This window comes from Lactuca serriola, chromosome 3, assembly GCF_051521515.1.
Source record: "Lactuca serriola cultivar US96UC23 chromosome 3, Lser_US96UC23_V15, whole genome shotgun sequence".
NCBI classification, from domain to species: domain Eukaryota; kingdom Viridiplantae; phylum Streptophyta; class Magnoliopsida; order Asterales; family Asteraceae; genus Lactuca; species Lactuca serriola.
In genome coordinates, this window is record NC_136410.1 from 23,408,418 (window position 1) to 23,430,255 (window position 21,838).

At 32.9% G+C, this 21,838-nt stretch overlaps 3 protein-coding genes across 5 annotated transcripts; 2 read left to right on the top strand and 1 right to left on the bottom strand.

The window, feature by feature from the left end:
- The first annotated feature begins 1,920 nt into the window (after nucleotides 1-1,920).
- SUA (suppressor of abi3-5) lies at nucleotides 1,921-8,201 on the top strand. 3 transcript variants are annotated; one of them, XM_079029455.1, is made up of 16 exons: nucleotides 1,921-2,232; nucleotides 3,265-3,403; nucleotides 3,587-3,627; nucleotides 3,768-4,503; nucleotides 4,598-4,669; nucleotides 4,744-4,836; nucleotides 4,943-5,022; nucleotides 5,100-5,256; nucleotides 5,370-5,436; nucleotides 5,527-5,618; nucleotides 5,699-5,767; nucleotides 5,846-6,022; nucleotides 6,106-6,289; nucleotides 6,384-7,271; nucleotides 7,518-7,711; nucleotides 7,859-8,201. In XM_079029455.1, exons 2-16 carry the CDS (start codon nucleotides 3,356-3,358, stop codon nucleotides 8,039-8,041), a joined length of 3,081 nt encoding a protein of 1,026 aa, XP_078885581.1. In that variant the 5' UTR covers nucleotides 1,921-2,232; nucleotides 3,265-3,355; the 3' UTR covers nucleotides 8,042-8,201. The 3 variants fall into 3 exon arrangements, with proteins under 3 accessions (XP_078885581.1, XP_078885580.1, XP_078885579.1); XM_079029454.1 differs by having other exon boundaries at nucleotides 5,103-5,256; nucleotides 5,370-5,454; XM_079029453.1 differs by having other exon boundaries at nucleotides 1,922-2,232; nucleotides 5,370-5,454.
- Nucleotides 8,202-12,039: 3,838 nt separating this feature from the next.
- LOC145091681 (pentatricopeptide repeat-containing protein At5g15300-like) lies at nucleotides 12,040-14,105 on the top strand. The gene is made up of 2 exons (XM_079029456.1): nucleotides 12,040-12,123; nucleotides 12,191-14,105. The coding sequence occupies exons 1-2, from the start codon at nucleotides 12,080-12,082 to the stop codon at nucleotides 13,998-14,000; spliced, it is 1,854 nt and encodes a 617-aa protein (XP_078885582.1). The 5' UTR covers nucleotides 12,040-12,079; the 3' UTR covers nucleotides 14,001-14,105.
- A 2,469-nt stretch (nucleotides 14,106-16,574) lies between these two features.
- Nucleotides 16,575-18,631, bottom strand: LOC145094300 (expansin-like B1). Its single transcript, XM_079032568.1, has 5 exons — nucleotides 18,402-18,631; nucleotides 18,132-18,238; nucleotides 17,791-17,972; nucleotides 17,509-17,641; nucleotides 16,575-17,408 (listed from the first exon to the last, which is right to left on the bottom strand). The coding sequence occupies exons 1-5, from the start codon at nucleotides 18,544-18,546 to the stop codon at nucleotides 17,208-17,210; spliced, it is 768 nt and encodes a 255-aa protein (XP_078888694.1). The 5' UTR covers nucleotides 18,547-18,631; the 3' UTR covers nucleotides 16,575-17,207.
- Between the last annotated feature and the right edge of the window lie 3,207 nt (nucleotides 18,632-21,838).

Below are 21,838 nucleotides of genomic sequence, written 5' to 3' on the forward strand. Positions count from 1 at the left end.
TTATGGGGGTTAAGGTGTTTAAATAGGGTGCAAACCCCAGAAATTAGGGTTTCATATCTACCAGCCTACTCGTCGAGTTGAGGCCTCCCAACTTGTCAAGTAGGTCACTTAAAATACGCGGCCCTTATAGTCTCTACTCGACGAGTTTGGGGCTTCCAACTCGTCGAGCTGCTCTGTAAAATTGAATAATTTATAAGTTTAAATACATACCAGGAACCAGACATTACAATAATAAAGAAACACTTACGAATATTAAGATTGAAAATGTGATTAGTCCCTTTTGTGAAAATGAAACGATGAAAATACCAATTTTAAAATGTAATCTCTAGATTAGTCTGACACTTTGTCAATTTGTCATAGACTCATATTTAATAAAATCGTAATTATTATTATTATTATTTTTATCTTACTATACATGGATAATGATTTTTAAGGGAAATCAACTTTATGTTTTGTATATATTTATTAACTAACCTCTTTTCTTTTGTGTGCGTTCGGTATACCATTAACTTGTTGAAATAGTTCAAAAAGTACAAATACGACCGCTAATAGAGGGGTTTTCCGGTTTCCAACTTCTTTTTTGGCTAACATGAGTTTTCCGACCATCTTAGAATTTTTTTTGTCATCTTCTCCGACAAACTTTGAACTTCCTGATGATCTTGTTCCATAATTTGCGAAAAAAAACATTGAATATGAAATCATGTTCTTGAAAACCACAAATAAAACCCTTGAAACCGAGATTGTTCGAATGTGATTAACTTGTTCCTGAAATCAAAATCGTTTTTCCATAATCATTTGAGGGTTTTCGAGAAATACAAAATCGTTCTTTAACCTAGAACAAGAACGATTTTTGATCGTTTCAATGAACTATATTCGCATTGGATTTCGACTTTGGGTTTAAAGAACCATATAATCAATTTGCATCATATTTCAAGTTCGGGTTTGAGTCTGAAAACCTAAACCAATGAAGAACCGACGAAAAACATGGTATCTAAAACGTGGAATTTGGAATCAACTTTAAAATATGATGCATAACGGCTCGAGTTTGAACCTACAAATCAACTATGAAATTAGACTTTAAGTTTCAGTTCGAGTTTGAACCTGAAAATCCGCTTTGAACTGACAAATCGGCTCTAAAATCTAGAGTTTGTTGAATGCCTTTGAATGCTTGTTCATGACATCTTTGTTCGTGTATGTACTTTCATCTCCAGACTTATTGAAACTGAATTGCAAGTTGTAGCTACTCAGGAAATTCAAAGTTGGCTAAATATTAAAAAATGAGCAGAAAGTTCATGTTTGGAAGGAAAAGACGTCGGAAACCGGCAAAACCAATTATTACCGGTCATATTGGTACTTTTTAAACAACTTCAATAAATTTAATGGTATATTGAATATAAAAATAGGTTTAATGACTAAATATATACAAACTTAAAATTAGTTATCCTTACTAGTTATAAGTTATCATTGTTATTATATATTACAAGGAAATTTATTTATGGCTTTTTATTTTCTAAATCCGCACCAAATTGTAGGTATTTTATAAAGTCCCAAAATTGTATTTTATTAAGAAAAATTAAATATTCTTATATTTTTTTTATGTACTTGATGACAATATAATAAAAAATTATTAATTTTATTAAATATAATAAATATCATAATTTTAAATGTGTAGAAAATTTTAAATGTGTAGAAAGATACTATAAAATAATAATATTTAATTTCTCTTTTTTTAAAGTCTTAAAAAATGTTTTTGCAATAACATATTACCTTTTTACGGTATATGGGATTGTAGTGAATAACACAACGATACATCTCATATATTTATTTTGCAAAAATATAATGGGCATTCCTAGGTAAAAGCAATAATAGAAGGACCACATATGCAACTACCAAAAATATATGTAATCCCAACTCCCAAAAACCTAATCAAAGAAAAAGTGTTTCCTGCCCGTATGCCCTATTATCTGATTACTTCTTCGTACGAACATTCATCCTCTTTATATAACTACAAATCTCTTGACAACCTCCTTGTTAGGCCATTCATTGTCGCAAAATAGCACCTTTAGATCTTGTATTTTGCGTTTGAATCTACAATTTTCGTGAATTTGTTCGATTCTACACAGTCGCAATCGTCTATCTGCTACACGATGCATTCGAAGCAATTAACCTGAATTGGTGTTTCTAGATCGAAGATATAAACAAAATCTGGCGATCGAATTAAGCGTCTGCAGCGTAAGAATCGTGAGCTTATGCCTATAGTTTTATCGATTCCTAATAGAATAACGGAGTATCAAGGGTTTGCAGGTGTTTGCAAATATTGTAGGGTGTTTTTCTTGGTAAAGTTTGATGTTGTTTTGTAGTGGAACAGGAATTACCAGGTGTATGCAAGATACCCATTGGCATGGACTTAATCGTTCTGTTCATAGCTACCCACTAATAAATTTTATTTTTTTTCTTTTCTTTTCTTTGATTTTCTCCTGTTGCGAATCATTAAAAAGTAAACGCTGAATCAATATAAAAAAAGTTTGAGTCATGGAACCCAGTAATCGTTTATGAAGGGATACGTGATTGTTGAGTTGGGATTGGGATTGGGTTGTGACCAGAGACTAGATTCTGATATATTAATTATCTTTTCATTGTACCCTTTTGCGGTTGTGATTTAATTACTGAAGTGTAAGGAATCATTGTGGATCTCATGGTAAATGTTGCTCGTATAGAGCTTTGGGGTTTAAAATATTGATTAGCTTGTAATCTTGAAAAATATTAGCGTGTTTAGCTTCAATTTCTGGTTCTTGTGCTTTAAGTATGATAAGCCTGAAGTTGGGCAAGTGGAAATACATAATCTTTAAGTTACCTGTAAGATTTGCATTTAGTTACATGTTGGTCAACGTGAGTTTAGTGGATTAGTTGGGACATTGTTACTATGTTTATCTTTAAACCTGAGATAAACTACAATTCTTTGTTTGTCATTGGTACTATGTTTATCTTTAAACCTGAGATAAACTGCATTTTTTTGTATCTCAATGTGTTTGTCATTGGTACTATGTTTATCTTTAAACCTGAGATAAATTTGTAAACTTGTTTGCTGCTGGTTTCTTCTTCTTCAAGAGCCTTAATTTTCTGTATTATAAGAAATTGAAGATGGATATATGTGGGAAGAATTAGATTTTTGAAGAATTGAGTCCAGTAAAATGGGAGGCCAAGTCATGAGGATTATTACTCAATTCACTGTAGCATAACTGTCTGTTTGTGCATCCATTACAGGAAAAAAAAGGTTTAATTAAAGAGTGGTGTTGCTCCTGAAACCTGTAAGCAATCAATCAATCAATCATCAAGAGGAGGGGTAACATTGGAAATGGATCCTGGTCGCTATGGTCTTCAGCCTGGATGGGAAAATAACAGCGTAATTGTGGTTTCCTTTTTAAAAAAATGACATATATGGGATGATATACAAATACAATCAAGATATTAGGGCTTGCTTTTGTGACTCTCATCTCATCCTTAAGCCATGGGACAAAATGAGGATATGGAATTCTAGTTCCATGCTTATAACTTGCTGACATACCTTATTCTCTTGAATCCACAGGCCCTCGATCGATATGCTGCAGTCCATGAACCAAATTTTCGGTGAGTTTTTCTTCATACCATCAGTCCAAAATCGAGTATACTTCTTGAACTTTTTAAAGTTACAAGTAATTCATATTCATGCTTTTTTTTGTTATACCACTGTTTCTCTGTTTTGCATCTGCCTTATGTTCAATTAACAGGGCGGATGATTCATACGATGATAGGAGGTATTTAGATGACCGTTTTCCAAGAGATGAACTCTATTCAAGAAACACCTTCCAACGCGATGTATTGGAGAGGGAGACCTTTCCTCCACCACAGGAACCAGTGGGAGCTTGGCCTCAAACTCAAACAAGAAGGCGAAGCTATGAAGATGAATATCCACTTGATAGAGATTCAAGGCGACATGATAATAATCCATACCCTGAAATCGACACTGTCAAATATCGTGATGTTGATTCATATCACTATGATGATCATGGATACGAGAGGCCTCCAAGATATAGTGGACGTGAACGTGAACGTGAACGTGATGATTATGGATATGATGATTATGATTATAATAGAGGTCGGGTTTCACAAAGCAGAGAGGATAGCCGTGAGAGAGATTATGAATATGGAAGTGGAAGGCATAGCTATGATTCTGATTATGAAAGAGGTGGTAGGAGAGAGGGCAGTTGGAGAAAGCGTGGGTCCCGTGATAGAAAAGGTTTGAGTAGAGAAAGGGATCAAAGTCCATATAGAAGGCATGAACGTTCTAGATCACGTGGACATGATGACCGTGTTAGGTCAAGATCTCCAAGAAGTCGCAGCCATGGCAGAAGTCATCGTGAGGACAGCTATGATGATGACAGGGACAGAGACAGAGACAGACATGACAGGTCAGATAGAAGAAGAGATCGCGATGAATATCGTCACCATGAACATTATTCAGTGGTATGTGTAAATCATAATGCATTATTTTTAAAAAAAGTTCACATTCAAAAGATTCTTTCTTTCTTAGTTGGATGACTTGATTATCATTGTGTAGGTTCCATCTGCTACTGTTGTTGTGAAGGGTCTTTCCCAAAAGACAACTGAAGAAGATTTATATCAAATGCTTGTACTCTTTCTTCTCTCACTCATCTCTTTGCAATTGTTTCAATCAATTTGTTTAATACTTTTGTCACCATTTAGGCTGAATGGGGACCTCTTCGCCATGTTCGTGTCATTAAAGAGCGAAACTCTGGTGTTTCTCGTGGATTTGCATTTATTGATTTCCCTACAACGGTATCAATTTAGGGTCTTTTTTTTTTTTGAATTTTTTGGTGCATAAATGTTGTGGCTTGTGAGTAGCATAGTTATGAACTTATTGCTGGCTGCAAATCAAAATCAGGGATCTGCACGTTTGATGATGGATAAGATTGGAGATGAGGGTCTTGTTGTTGATGGTAGGAAGCTGTTCTTTGAGTACAGGTAAATGCATGTCTGATTCTTAGTTTTATTTTAGAATATTTACTTTCATTGTTACTTATCTGTTGTTTGTGTTGCAGTAGTAAACCAACTGGAGGAGCTGGTGGATCTGGGTTCGGGTCAGATGGTTCATCAAGGTCAGGGCACATGAACCACAGAAGCACAATGGTTCTTTCTGATTGGATGTGCACAATATGTGGTTGTGTTAATTTTGCACGGAGGACATCTTGCTTTCAGGTGTTTTTTTTTTTTTTTTTTTTTTTTTTTAAATAAAATTCAAAACATGTTTGTCTATGTCTTTGTCATTTTCTTGACCTTTTCAACTGAGTGTTGATCTTTGTTGAAATCAGTGTAATGAACCTAGAACAGATGATGCTCCTCCAGCAGATATGTCATCATCAAATACTAATTCATTTGGTAAGAAAGGGGAGACAGGTTAGTTTATCAACAGCTTAAAATTATCATACCTGATTGAAGCATTTTTTTTAAAACATTTTGTACTTTCAGGTCCCACACATGTTTTGGTTGTGAGAGGTTTGGATGAAAATGCTGATGAGGAAATGCTTCGTTATGAATTTTCTAAACACGCTCCGATTAAGGTACGCATCATTTTTGTGCTATAAGTAAGGTATAACTTTTTATTTTTTGAATGATATAAATCATATAATTGTGTTTACAGGATCTTCGACTTGTGAGAGACAAATTTACTCACGTCTCAAGAGGATTTGCATTTGTACATTTTCATTCGGTAAGTTTCTAGACTTGTCACTTGTGGAACATTCTAGTATTTGATTTTATTCTTATCTGGATTTATTTTGAATCTCAGGTTGAAGATGCCACAAAAGCCCTTGAGGCAACAAATGGGACAACACTTGAGAAAAATGGTCAAATTTTGAGAGTTGCATATGCAAAAAGCATACTTGGACCAGGAACAGGGGCATCCTCTTCTCACTCAAGTAGCCTTGCTGCTGCAGCAATTGAGGCTGCTGCATTTGCTCAGCAGGTAATGGAATAATTTTTTTTTTTTTTTTAATAAAATATATAAAAATGATATTTTTTGTTTATGAAATATAAAAATGTTTGTAGTATGATGCTGTTGGATGGGCGCCAAAAGAGTATAATCCAGATGAGAAACAATCTAATAATGGGCAACAAGAGCAGGGTGGAAATCCAAAAGATGCTTCGGCTCCACAGTCTGGTTTTGTTTGGGATGAAGCATCTGGTTATTACTATGATGCTGCTTCTGGATTCTATTATGATGGAAATACAGGTTCTTTTTCTTCTTTTTTCTTGATAAAGATTATTACAATATGGAATTATGTATGTATATGATTACTGATGTATTCCATACATACATTATACAGGTCTATACTACGATGGTAACAATGGAATTTGGTATTCATATGATCACCAGAGTCAACAATACGTCCCTTGTAATAATGACCAAAACGATAACAAAAAAGAAAAGGAACCTTCAAACACTAGAAAAGTAGTGATATCTGCACCGGCAGCCACCACAACTACCGCTAATTCGTTGGCGGATGCTGTTCAGGCGGCGGCAATAGCAGCAGAGAAAAAGGAGAAAGAGAAGATGAAAGAAATAAAACTTGCTTCAAAAAGTAGTATTTTAGCTAGCAAGAAGAAAATGAGCAACGTGCTTTCCATGTGGAAGCAGAGAAGCCACGAGAGTCAAGCACCACGAGACGCCAATCTGTCAACAGAAGAAAAATCCAACACTGTATCTGTAACTGTAACCGGTGGTGGTGTTGGAAAGTTAAAAAACGAGGCTGCAGTTTCTTCTGTTAACACATCGGTCCAGTCAGCAAACTTAGATGCACAAAAGCCTGTGGGAGTGGGAGGGGGGACTTTGAGAGGTGTGATAAGGGGGTCTGGTAGAGGGGTGGTGAAATCAGATACTACATATGTGGGGTCAGGGTCAGGGTCAGGGTCAGGGTCAAATAATGTTGCATCAACAACTACAAGTATGGAAGTGAATAATTCATGTGCAGTGCCATTTAGGACAGATGCATCTGCTTTGGGGTCTTACACACCAGCAGCAGCTACAGTGAGTGGTAGAAGACGGTTTTCAGAGGCGCCTGTACATGGACATGGACATGGACATGTACAGTCAGCAATGTCTGGTAAAGAACAACAGCAGCAGCCTCAGAGTGGTTATAGGGATCGAGCTGCTGAAAGGAGGAGTTTATATGGTTCGTCATCTTTTGGGGGTGATGTTGGCGTTGGGGATCCAAGTAAGCGTTTGTGAATATAAATAATTGTTTCAGTAGTAGTCTTCTTGTTATATTCATCTTATTAATTAATTAATTGCTTTAACTATGAAAAAAAAGAGGAGGAGATGGATATGTCATATGTCATATGTAAAAGGACACAGAATCTGTTTGATGATGGATAGGGATACTAGTATTATTATTGATTCTTTATTATGTATTGACTGTTTATTTATTTATTTAATATAATGGGTGGGCTTGTTGTAAAAGATGGAGATTCGGGTATGAAAAGGGATTCGATGCCTTTTCCGCCTGGTGTTGGTGGGACACGTGGAGGTGGAGAGGCGGGAGGTGGGGGTAGTGGAAGTGGAAGTAGCTATGAGGTAATTACAGCTGAGAAGGCGATTGATGAGAGTAATGTTGGCAACCGGATGCTTCGAAACATGGGGTGGCAACAAGGCTTGGTAAACTTTTCCAGTTCTTTCCTTTTAATTACCAGCCAGAGAGCAACTGTAAATCACATTTATCAAAGCTGTATGATTTAGGTGAAGTCTTAATGTATAATAGTAAAATACTGAGTTTGAATTGAATATGAATATGAATATTGCCAGGGGTTGGGGAAAGACGGGAGTGGGATGGTGGAGCCCGTGCAGGCACAAGCCACAGAAAAGAGGGCGGGACTCGGGAGTCAACCCAAGAAGGCGGTGGACCCTACCCTGGAGGTGCAAGCAGGTGATAGCTACCGGACTCTCATTCAGAAGAAAGCACTTGCCAGATTCCGAGAGATGTCATAGATTGGACTTTTTTTTTTCTTTTTCTTGGTAAATGAGTAGTAAGACGAGGGTTTGGTGGAAGCTTTAGGGTTATGATACACTACTGCTTCCATTTCTTATGTGATGAATTTAAGTGTGCTGCCTGCTCTTTACATTTCACTCTCCCTTGGAGTTTTTTTTATAGATATTGTTTATAGGATTTAGGTTAGTTTTTGATGTTAATGATGGTGGGAATCAGTTGGGTCTATTTCACTATTGATAACTAAACCAAATGGATGTTCATATGTGCTAAAGAATGTTGAACATGATATTTTGGAATGCCATCAATCACAAATACACTAACTATGGAGACAAAGTACTACTTACATCCACACATCAATCAAATTCCACATGTCTCATAGTTACATCATACATGTGCACGATGTAAGTATGGATGGAAATTGTGGATTTTAAGCAACAGCTCTTTGTATCGGTCTTCTTGAAGTTGCTTGGCCTGCTGTTTGATATCAATTAATGGAAGAGTTAAATGTATATGTCATCATGTTTGATAATGAAGATTGTGTTTGTGTTCATAACTCCTTGAACTTCTTTGAGTTGAATAAAATTCAAATGCATCATCATTGGATGCGTATGATTGAGATGGTTTCCTAATTAATGTGATATCACATGTTTTGATCATACATGCAGTGTAACAAACCTACCTTTTTAAACTAGTCCTCCACCATGGTACAACATGTTTCTATTACAACCGACAAAGTGGCATTAACAGGACAATGCCCTACTGTTACATACAGGCGGGCTCGCTTCAGATGTGCAACTACATGGGCTACTCCATACAAAGGCCGAATCAACACTTAGTTGCTGTTTGTTTTTTCAAAGAGAAAATTCATGCAGTCTGTGGACCATTTGCAATCATCTGTAGCAGAAGAAGTGGAACAAACGGCTACAACCTATAATAAAAAACATGTTTTTTAATAATTCTATTATTAAAACATTGAAAGAATACTAAAAAGAACATGTAAGAAAACATTGATATAAACTGAAAATAGTTCTCAACACCAAAATTTTAATAATTCTATTATTAAAACATTGAAAGAATACTAAAAAGAACATGTAAGAAAACAATGATATAAAACTTTTTAAAAAAAATTTTAAAAAATATAAAACAAACTAATAGTTTTATTCTAGAAAAAATAACTGTAAAAAACATACAAAAAAAAGTAAAAAAAAATTAAGAAAGTATTGCAAACGATGTCTAAAAATTCGTAAAAATTACACATGTTAAAAAGAATGTAATTGAAACTGAAAATATTATTAATAGAAATGAAAAAAAAATTAAAAAAATCAAAGTTTTATTTTTTTTAAAATCAAGTTAAAATTTGTCACAACGATAAAAAGAAATTGTATCAAATCCGTAAATAAAAGTTAAAAAAATCAAAGTTTTTTTTAAAAAAATAAAAGTTACAAAAAAATAAGTTATACCAAAATTAAAAAAAAACACTTGGAAAAAACGAAAGTTGAAAATGTTTGAATAGGCAAGTCAAGTTTTGCGCCACGCACCCAAATGTTTTGTAGTCTGAAGCCTTCCAAAAAACAAACTGCTGTGATAGAGAAAGTGCTGCATATACAAGACGAAACCAATTTTTTTTTTTAGGGTGTTCCTCTTAAATTATGAAAGGTTTGCAAGGAGTTAATTAACATATCAGCTTCATATTTTTGTTCTAGGGTTGCTCCATCTTTCGCAATAATCTCAGGTACATCTAAATAGAAAAACAAAAAGAAAATATGGGGTTCTATTTGGTGTGTTCATATGCTAGTTTGAGAGAATGAAAAGAAAGATGAATATGTATATTCAAAAATCAAAGGCAAAATGGATGACACTTTCTCTTTAGTACTGCAAGTGCAACAAAACAATTACATAAATAAAGGGAATTAAATAAACAAAGGGGTGGGACTGCCTACGGCTTCAACTTTTTCCCACAATCTAAATAATAGGATTCTAATTTCCTATTTACTCACTCCACTGCTACCTAAACAAACACAACAACCAACCAGATTACATGAATAAGTCTTTTTGCAGGTTATTGATTTGCTTCTTAATTGCCTACATATACAATAAACATATGCCCTACATTTGTTGAAAATATAAAATATTAACATACAATAATTCAATAACCGAATAACCCGTTGCTTTGCTTGTTCGATTGCCAACTTCGTTTAAGATTTAAGAGAGTTAGAAATTTGGAAGACGATGATTTTCAATACGCATGCTTTGTCATCTGATTTCCTGCTGATTTGAACGAAGAAGATTTGGGGTTCAGACTAATTCAATCGAAGAGGGTAGGCCTGGGTAGCTAGGCTAGGTTTAACAAAAAAAAATCATAATGTGAGGGTGGGCCTGGGCTCACTCTGGCCGTAAGGTGGCTCCGCCACTGTGCGCGTATGTTGCGTCGCGCAACAAAAAACGGTTTAAAGAAGTTTTTTTAAAAAAATAAACATCATCTTATATTATGATTTTGCTTTGCAATCATATTATATAAACTATTTGGACTGAATGATAAATTGATATGGAATATATATATATATATATATATATATATATATATATATATATATATATATATATATATATGATTTTTTTTTTTGGAAAGGGAACTTCCCTAACGAGGGTTTCCGGGCCAGCTTACGCGCACCGACTAATCCCCCGCTGCAAACATGAGACTTTGCCTCATGCCCTGGAGTCACTGCAGGCGAACCTCCATGGCCACAAGGGCTGAGTAGTGCCAGGATTTGAACATGGGTCAATAGGTTATCCACCATATCTTCCACATGCTTTACCAAGTCACCACAACCCAAGTTATATATATATGATTTTTATTACAATATGTTTTACTTTCATTAATTAAATATATTAAAAAATAACAAAAACTGTTATTTAAAAGTAAATAATTATATAAAAAAATATGATAAATATTAAAAACTCTATTTGTTTCTATTTGGTAATCATTGCAAAGTATGAGGACATTGTTTATGTGTATCTTTCTTTTTTACTAATTTATTTTGTGTAACATATTGCATTTTCTACTAATTATACATGTAGCGATTGGTAATTTATGCAACATATTGATCATCGAATTAAAATACTATAAAAGATGATTTTTAAAATTTGTAATGATGAAAGTAAGGGATATTCACAAAAACGACATGATGAATCTTACTTTATCACATTATGACTCCATGATCGATAATTCTAAACAGTGACGGAGTCAGAGTCAAAGTAAAAAGGTATAAAAAAACCCGCATGATATACAATAAGAAAAAAAAACCGCAATTTCTTTAGACATAAAGTTCAACCTCCATAACAAGTTACATTTTAAAGTTCATCTCTTCTCTGTTTCATCTACGAAAGCAAGTAATTACATTTTAGGTTTAAACCTTCTCAAGTGCTTCGTTTTCTATACTACAAATCAAAGCACTATTCAAAAAATCATCACCTATTTTATTACGCAAATTGGTTTTCAACTACTTCATTGGAAAAAAAACACCGTTCAATGGTTATGGTTGCAACGTGTAAAATCAAAGTTTTTTTTTTAATAATTCATAAACCAAAAAAAAAGAGAGGTGCTTCCCAATTTCCACCAAAAAATAAGAGAGTCCGCAATTCCTACTTTCAAATTACAAACACATTTTCATACATTCAAATTATTAAACGATATTAAAATTTTTACTTTATCACTTTATAACTCCGTATCGATTCATACCTTCAAATCAGAGGCACATATTCATATTTTAGAAACCTATATTCTCATATATTAGTTATCTTTTGAAGATATTTTTATATCTTATATCTCTATCTACAACAATTGAGTCATCAAATTTCCGGCCAAATATGTATTTTTGCTAGATAGTCTAATATTCATAGTTATTATTTGTTAAAGTACATTTGGTTTGCACACTATATTTTTAGGCTCTTATATGTTTATACAGTAGGATAAAAAGTAACGGTAAAATTTATTATTAAAATGTTTTAAATTTCAGTATTATAAAAGCTGAGGATGGATGAGATTGGAGGGTAATCAACTCAAAACGCACGATGGCTGCTGGTAAGATCGTGAAACTCTCCCAACCCATTGAAAAATTTCGAGAAATTCATAAAAATCTCTCCCTCAGGTCCTCACCCAAGCTTTGGCATGATCACGAGAACGAGGATGCAGGCGAACCCATTTTACGCCTAAACCATCACATCTTGAGCAAATTAGAGTCATGTTCAACTGTTACACTCAGAGAATTCAACCAAGTACACGCACAGCTCATTCTTTCAGGTCTCTTTCAACATTCCCTTGCATCGGGTAGGGTGATGAAGAAGCTCTGTTCTTCTCCATCTACTGTGTTTCATGCTGTTAATCTTTTTCATGGGGTAGATGAACCTGATTCCTTCTTATGTAACACTATTATGAGAGGCTTCGTGAATGCGAACGAACCGCTTAGAGCTTTGGAATTTTACCGTCGAGAAATGATTGCGAAGTTCATCCCTGCCAACCATTACACATTTCCTTTGCTGGTGAAGATTTGCGCTGAATTGGGTTTGGTTAGAGAAGGGGAAAAGGCTCACACCCGGGTCTTAAAAGAAGGTTTTGAGTTGGATTTATATGTGCGCAATGCATTGATTCATATGTACGCGGTTTGCGGGAGAATAAGGGATGCACAGATGGTGTTTGATTTGAGTTGGGAGTCGGATATGGTGACTTGGAATTCAATGATTGATGGGTATGTGAAGAATGGAATGGTTGGCCATGCACGCAATCTGTTCGATGAAATGCCTGAAAGGGATGTATTTAGTTGGAACTCCATGATTGCTGGTTATGTTTGGATTGGGGACATGGTGGCAGCACAAGAGTTGTTTGATAGGATGCCATGTAGAGACATTGTTTCTTGGAATTGTCTGATTGATGGGTATGCTAAAATTGGAGATATCGTGTTTGCACGTAAATTTTTTGATTGGATGCCATGCAGGAATGTAGTTTCATGGAATACCTTGTTAGCTCTTTACACTCGCTCCAAAAACTACAAAGATTGTTTGAAACTTTTTGATGATATGTTGGAGGAACAAGATGTGAAGGCAAATGAAGCAACTCTGATGAGTGTCTTAACTGCATCTGGACACTTGGGAAGGCTCGATAGGGGTGAACAGCTCCATTTGTATATCAAGAACAACAAGAACATCATAGTGGATGCGTTACTTTCAACTGCTTTGTTGACAATGTATGCGAAATGTGGATCAATGGACCTTGCTCAACAGGTGTTTGATGAAATGCCAGAGAGAACAGTAGTTTCATGGAATTCAATGATAAGTGGATACGGTATGCACGGACATGGAGAAAAGGCTTTACAAATGTTCCAAGACTTGGAGAAAAGTGAATCTGTGCCAAATGATGCTACTTTTGTGTGTGTTCTTAGTGCGTGTTCACATGCAGGAATGGTTTTGGAGGGGTGGTGGTATTTTGACCTGATGCAAAGAGTTTACATGATTGAACCAAAAGTTGAGCACTATGGTTGTATGGTTGATCTCCTTTCACGAGCTGGTTTGATGAAAGATTCTGAAGATATGATCAAGAACATGTCCATGGCTAAAGGACCTGCTTTATGGGGAGCCTTACTATCAGCTTGTAGGACTCACTCAAATCTAGAACTTGGAGAAATGGTGTCAAAGAGGCTTATTGAGTTGGAACCTAATGATGTTGGGCCATATGTGTTGTTATCAAATATATATGCTGCTGGAGAGAGATGGGATGATGTTGAAAATGTGAGAGAGATGATGATGAAGAAAGGGTTACATAAATTGGCTGGATCAAGCCTGGTTCAGTATGGAAATTCTGATGTTGAATCAAATGGAGGTCATTTAGTTCATAAGAGGAGATTGGTGTACTCCATGCTGAGTGATATGGGTGTTCAAATGAAAATGTCATACAAAGATACATGATCATTCTTTAGAGAGTTCATATACACAAGTAAATATTGAATTTCAAGAATTGTTGTTTGTTAAATTTGATATTTCTTTAATAAAGAAAAAATCAAGTTTTTCCAATAGTTGATTGACAAGTCAAATAGTGAAATAGTGCTTGGAGTAACATCTTGAAACTTGAAAGTACTTCCATTAAAAAATAGTACCCCACTCCTTACTTCAAGGAAATTGCATTTTTAAGATGCATCACATCATTACTTTTGCCTTAAATAAACCTTTTTATATCCACAAATTATATTAAAAGATTAGACTTTTATCCGTTAAAACTTTATGCTTAATAAATGGGTATTTCTAAATACACGAATTGAATTCTAAATGCACAAAGAATTGATTGAGTGGATATGTGTCACTAACTTTTAGTATTTTTAATCTATTAAATTAAATGTGCCTCGTAAACTGCCGGTTATTTAAAACTAATGAAAATGTTACTTTTTAATTTACATTAAATATCCTTATACGTGTGTATTGTGATGTGGTATTTCGTAGTACCGATGTACAATCAAAATTTTGTTATGCGTAAGACTCGCTCTTATACCCGTGTATTGTGACTCAATAACATCATCATTACACTTCAATGATTTGGCGATATCTGATCGCGATGTTTCGACATATTTTTTTAACTTGACATGTTGACTTTTAGCTCTATTAGTTATGTGGTTGCCAAAGTTAGGAAACGTATCGGTCCATACAGACACAAATTTTTCTTTGTATGGTGTCAACCATGTTTTGTTTAGATAAACAAATGCATCTGAAATACATAAACAAATTTCAATTGATGTAATGAATTATAATATATTATAATGTATATTTTAAAATACCTGGATAGTTGTTCGTAATTTTTTCAACTTATGCCAAATTCTTGTTGTATGCTTCCTTTGTTTCAGAGTTACGTTTGGAATTTTTTATGACGATGACATAACCTAAAGTATTTGCCACATTTTGCACCCAATTCATTATTATTAGTAGCTAACAAATCCGCTCGATGCTAAGATTACTATAACAATATATTAATGAATTTATACCTTATTCGTTTTGAATGGTGATGTGTCGTTGAAGAAATAATTACTTTCGTTCAAACTTTCATTTTCATCTGCTTCATTTGTGTCCATTGGATGGATATCCGTTTCGAATGACGACGTGTCATCGAAAAAACAGTATTTTCATTCAAGCTATTATTTTCATCTACTTCATTTATTTCCATTGGATGAATATCATCTCTCTAAACATAACACAGAGAAAAACATACATTTAACAAAAAAACAATAAAAAATAAGAAATGTTAAGTACAAATACCTCATAATATGTGTCATCCATCCTCTTCCCAACTTGCAATTTAATAAAATTTATATTTATAACAAATATTGCATGTTTGTTTTTAACGAAAGTTACTTTCGAAATCACATTGCAAGTCGCTTTCAGTTTAACAAATAAGAAATATCAGTCGTCTATTATATATAGAAAGAAATCGAAACCAAATTTTTATTTTTATCCCTTCTATTTTTGTTAATGTTTCATAATTTATATTTCTTATTTAACAAATTAAGTTTTTTTTATTGATATTTAAAAGTATTTAAAAATATTCATTATTACTCTTCTTGTAAATGTATTCATGAGATCATTTTAATTATACAACTTTTATGATTAAATAATATGTTTCTATTTGTTAGTTTTCAAAATTAATAAAATTTCAAGGGTTTAAGATATAAATTAAAAAAATCTAGGGACTTTTCTAAAACTACAACGTAAACTGGAGGTACAAAATTGTAATATTACATTTTGTTGATAATATTAACATGATAATTAAAATGATATATGTCACATTTTTTATATATTACATTGAATTTTTTTATAAAAAATATTTATTTAAAATTATTAATGTCACTTTTCATGTTACGTTAAACGTGAAACAAAAATATTTAAAGATTAATGTATTCTAAAAAGATTTTTAAATAACGTGGGGTGTGAAATGACGACAATGTCAAACTTTAATACTTAGGATGCATAGTGGCGAGCTATGATAGTTGACGTAAGGATGGTTAAATAGAGATTGCTAGACCGAATTAAAAATTCTTAAATTAACCGGTTGTTAAAATTATAAATTTAAAATGATAAAATATATCATAGTAAAAGATAAACTTTTTTGAAAATGGATTTAATTTATAACGATAAAATACAAAACATTAATATTTTAATATATAATAATAATAATAATAATAACAATAATAATAATAATAAGTACGAGCCATTAAAATGTTTAAGTTTTTTTTTTTTGGAACCGGCCAATGAAATATATAAGAAAAAATAAGCCACAGCTAGTGGCATACAAGAGTTCAAAATACAATGAAAAAAAAAACAGGAAATGTAAAGTATAACAAAGATAATTCAGAAAAGCAAAGGGAAATGAGACCATGATGCCCAATTTAACTTGTCACTTTTCCCCCTATTTTTCACCCAGAGGTAAACCACTGATTTAATCATACCAGTGACTTTACCACTGATTTAATCATATCAGTGACTTTATCTGGTGGTAGCCGGTTTTTCTTGAAGACCTTTTCATTCCTTGACTTCCAAAGGCTCCATAAAGTTCCATAGTAGATAGCTGAGATTATCTTTCTCCTTTTTTTGCATACCCCCATTTAGAAATGGAATCCAATACATCCTGAACTGTGTGGAGAGGTCCCAATTGAATATTACACCATCTTGATACCCCTTCACAAACACTCCCCAGGACATGGTTAGAATCTTCTTCGTATTCATCACACATGGGGCAAGTCAAATTTTCCAGAACTACCCCTCTCCTTGCTAACTCCAAATGTTTAAGTAATATATAAAACTTTACAAACCAGGGTAAATTATAAATTTGATGTATATTAGAGGAGTGTACATGTAGACACGTAATTCTATGCCAATACACAAAAAATCGGTGTATATAAGACCCTTAATAAATGGATACACTTTTAATGTAGGTTGGTGATCAATTCTTACAAATGAAAGGATAATGAACATTGATACAACTTTTAACAAAATAAAGAAGAAAATAAATAATCATAACATCAATATAATTATATCTTAAAACTATTAAAAAAAATTAAACCGACATACTGTAGACAAATTACTCTGTGCTTATTCTCGTATATATTTTTGATGGTATGTTGAATTAGTTTCTTATTCCACTTGTACCCCTGTGTCATATATGTCTCCTTTCTTCCACTTCTCAGGTATTATATTAACCGGAACAACCCATTTTTCATCTCCATCTTCACCACTAAATAGCATTCTTAAAGACAATGATCCACTAGGTGGAGAGTTTGTTGTGAAAACTGATCCATAGCTTCTATCCAATAGTTTACAAACGAAATTTTTTGTCTACATATAACAAATAGAAAACTAACACGTGAGAAATATATATCTAGATAAATAATTTTGTTACATTTTTATATATATGATTGTGAAGTATTATTATTACCTCACATAGTTGCACAGCAGTTATGTCGTTTTGGCCTTGTTGGTACCATATGACAAAAGCAAGGTAATACGGGTAGTCACTGCTCTCATCTATCTTGATGGTGATGTTATTCTTCGGGTAATTGCATGAAACCCTGTGGAGGAGGTGGGAATTATTATTATTATTATTATTATTATTATTATTATTATTATTATTATTATTATTATTATTTTAATATTTTCTGACACATAATAAATAAATATATAAATAAGTTGATCAAACTTAATCATCATGTTATGTTACCTTGTATATTCAATATCTACAACTCCTTGTGATAATAAAGATGTTTCCGCATATGTAGATTGAGCCATCTTCCTGAAGGCTTTCTTGCTCATAATGAAGTCTGTTCCATGACTGGATCCTTGGTCAGTTATAACAACATTCACTCCTTCATCTGAACAATCCTTACTATTGGTGCACCTCACCTGATGATTTATAAAAACAAAATTAAATAATTTGTTATATAAAACAATAAAATATAACTTGGTTATATATATATATATATATATATATATATATATATATATATATATATATATATATATATATATATATATATATATATACTGTGTTGTGTTAATGACCTGGTAACAAGCACCACAGCCTACACCATCTCTGTAAAGATCAGATGCAGTTGCTACATATCCATTGTTAATCGTTGCTCCAAATGAGCCATATCCACATCTCCCAGCTTCAAATTAAATCATCAAAGAATCATTAAAAACTATATAATTAGAGACGAAAAGCACAAGTTATAATTATATATATGCATGCATGTTTATATATATATATATATATATATATATATATATATATATATATATATATATATATATATATGTTTGAGCTCTCACTTTCTGATCCTTTGTCATCAGAATCTGGGTAGTATGCTGCTCGAGATTGGATGAAAGGGCCATCTGATGTGGCACTTTGTGCTGGATTTATCACAGAAAAGATAAATGCAGAAACTATGAAGAGGATATCAAGAGACAATGCCATTTTGGGAATCTAGATTGTTATATAACTTATACAGAAGAAGGAAATGGATGTTAATGGAGAGAAGTTTGGTTTTGTATTGAAGCAAACAAATTATTGTTTGTGGTATTTATAGTGAATGAAATGAGTTTGTGGTTGGTAGTATTTTCTTATGCTTTGACACTTTGTGTTGAATTTCGTTTGTTCCTCTCATCAACTTGCTCGGATATGGAAACTACATGGAAACACTTTGATGATGACTTCAATTCTGCTGCATATTGAAACAGGTGGCTGAAATTTCAATTACAAAAAAGTGCTTGTCATTTTCATGTATGGATGAAGTATATATATAGGTATATTAGTCATATATTTGATGTTTAATCTCAGGGACCATTTTTTTATTGGTTTACACGTTTTGAAAACTTGGACCCGAGCTTGGCAAACAAGACTGAGATTGATAATATTTTGTGCATTAGACAAAGAAAGAGGGCTGCTAAAGAAATCTTATTTTGAAAACAAAAAAAGATTTTTTAAAATGGAAGTAAAACAGTGAGGGGGAAGTTAGGTGCTTTAGCACTAAATATGTATATTCAACTTAAGCCTATACTCATATTCCCATTTGTGCTAATAATTACAGTAGGCCCTAATTAGCTTCCTGGATGAGGAAATATAAAGTATTATATTTTTTTTTTGCCTTTTTGTTCAAATGGAATATCCATATTATAAGGGTGTTCAAAGATATAAAAAGGTTTTTTTCAATTCCAAAAGAAGACTAACTATATATTAATATTGAAATTTACTTTTTAATCTAGGTGTCTAATGTAAACTCATTCATTTGAAGATATGCTGTTTTAAAAAATGCATAAAGAAGAGGTGTTGGTATGTTATCTTGAAGCCACTATTTGTTGAGTTTTCCTTTTTACTGTTGAATTTTGCTAAGGAACAACTAGGGCTACTGAGAAAGATGAAGACATAACGAAAAGCCACTCAACAACATCAATCGTGACCACTTTGGGGCTAGTTAGGTTTTACTTTTAGTCTATTATTCGTAATAATATTTTGTAGAGGCAATTACTAATCTAGCCTAATTAAGGAAGTAATTAATCATTTTTAGCTAAAAATTAGGAATTATCCTAAAATAGCTCACGAAACCGTAGGTAATTAGAGTGGACTACTGTTTCGCCAAATAGTCTACCGTTTCATGATTATTATTATTATTATTATTTTTCATTTTGAACCTGTAAAACCATAGGTTTTTTGGAAACCTAAGGTTTCTTTTTAGCCACCAAAAAACTTACGGTTTCGTTATTTTTTTTTTTTTTTTTAAATTTTTACAAAAAAATTATGAAATCAGAACATATATATGATGGCTTACGAGGTTACAACTAATTAAAAAGAAAATGAAAAAAACCGTAGGCTTCATACGAAGCCTACGGTGTACAAGTCCACACTGCAAAATCTGTGCATTGTGCCCTTGTACACCACCGTAGGTTTCGTATGAAACCTACGATTTTAATATTTTTTTTCGTTTTTTTAAAAAGTTGTCCCTATATACAAAGACAACTCCTAATCAACAATACGATAAAATTTTGATAAAAAATGGATGTACCTTGTTGTTCTTCGGGTGCTCCATTGAGAGAAAAAAAGTAGGTAAAACCAAGAAAACAATAGTCAAAATAACCTAATCTGAAAAATTATACATTATATACTATGGGCCAATAGGCCACGAAAGAGTAGATGGACGGGGAAACACTAGCCAATTGTCACGAAAGAGTAGTTTTCTACCGTTGACCGTAGTCAACAATGACAAATCTACTATTTCATGAGCTACTTTTGACTAATGTGTTTTTTTGGCTATTTTTAAATAGGTAATTAGTGTTTTAGGCTAGATTAGTAATTTCCTCTATTTTGTATATATTGGTAATCAATTTAATTTGTGGACTTTCCGTTGACCTCATTGCCGCCAAGACTTAGGTAGTGTTTGTTTTTTGTCCGCAGATCTGCGTGACCTCTTCTGTCTGCGCCGCGTAGACCACGCGCAGACATTAGCCTTCGCAGACTGTTTGTTTTTTTGAAGACTGCAGACCTAAAAATGTCTGCGCGCCCTCTTCTTGGCGCAGACATGGACCATAGTCTTCTAACATCTTCAGACATCTTCTAGCCTAAAAAAACATATATATCTTTATTTTTTTCAAGTTTTTTTTTTATTTTTTTAAATTTATATTTTTTCCAACTTTATTAATGATGAACAATTTGAAAAAAAAAATTACAAAACTTAAAAAAACGTTCGACGATACAAACATTATATTTTTGACAAATTTATTATAATAATAGTCGTTGAAGTTGTTTATATAAATATGACAAACAAATCATAATATATTCTTATATTTTTTGCCAAATTTTGTAAAACATTATTTAATACAATATCGTCAATTTCTCGAGAAAATATTTATGGTACTTTTTTAATGGATTTAATTGAAAAAATCAAAGTTTATTTGCATCCATTTATGTATCAAATTTTTTGATCACTAATTATGATGTTACTTATAACTTTGCAACAAAAGTTGTTGGTTTTTATAAAATATATACGTTAATTTATATCATTTTTATTTTTATTTTTTATACAATAATACATAAAAGTTGATATAGATTCGTTGATTATTTATAAAAAAAGTCATAAAAATATTAAAAAATCACTTTGAAGTTTAAAAAAATCAGTTTATTTAGATTTCAGTTTATTTTAATAGCCCGCAGATGTTAAAAAAACAAACAATCTTCTTTTTTCAAACTGCAGACGTTTGGTCCACCTCTTCTACTGAAGAGGTCTACAGATGTGGTCCGCAGACTGCAGACATTTTGCCTCAGAAAAAACAAACAACACCTTAGCAATGAGGTTTTCGTGTGCAAAGCTCCGATGCTCGAACCAAAGAGCCACAACCCACATCTGATGGTTATGTTTTGGGCTTTTTGGGCCTGGCCCACGAGCAGTTATAGGTTAACTTTTTTCAATATAAAGATAATAAGAGATCTCAATGTACCTATGTAACTCTATGCCTAAAAATGTGTTTGACGCTTATGAATCTATCAAATGTCTCTAGCATGTCTATGGATGTAATACGATTAATCGTGTGAACCACGTAAATCCTTGTAATCATAATTTTCCTTTACATCTTTATTGTGTGTTTATCACATATTTAATCCTAACAAATCAATGGTAGATATCTTCACAAGGATATCATAATCTAAACCCACTTCAACATGTGATATGGCCTAATGGCATGCTACCCCAATGATTAACTCGACAAGTTACGTATAG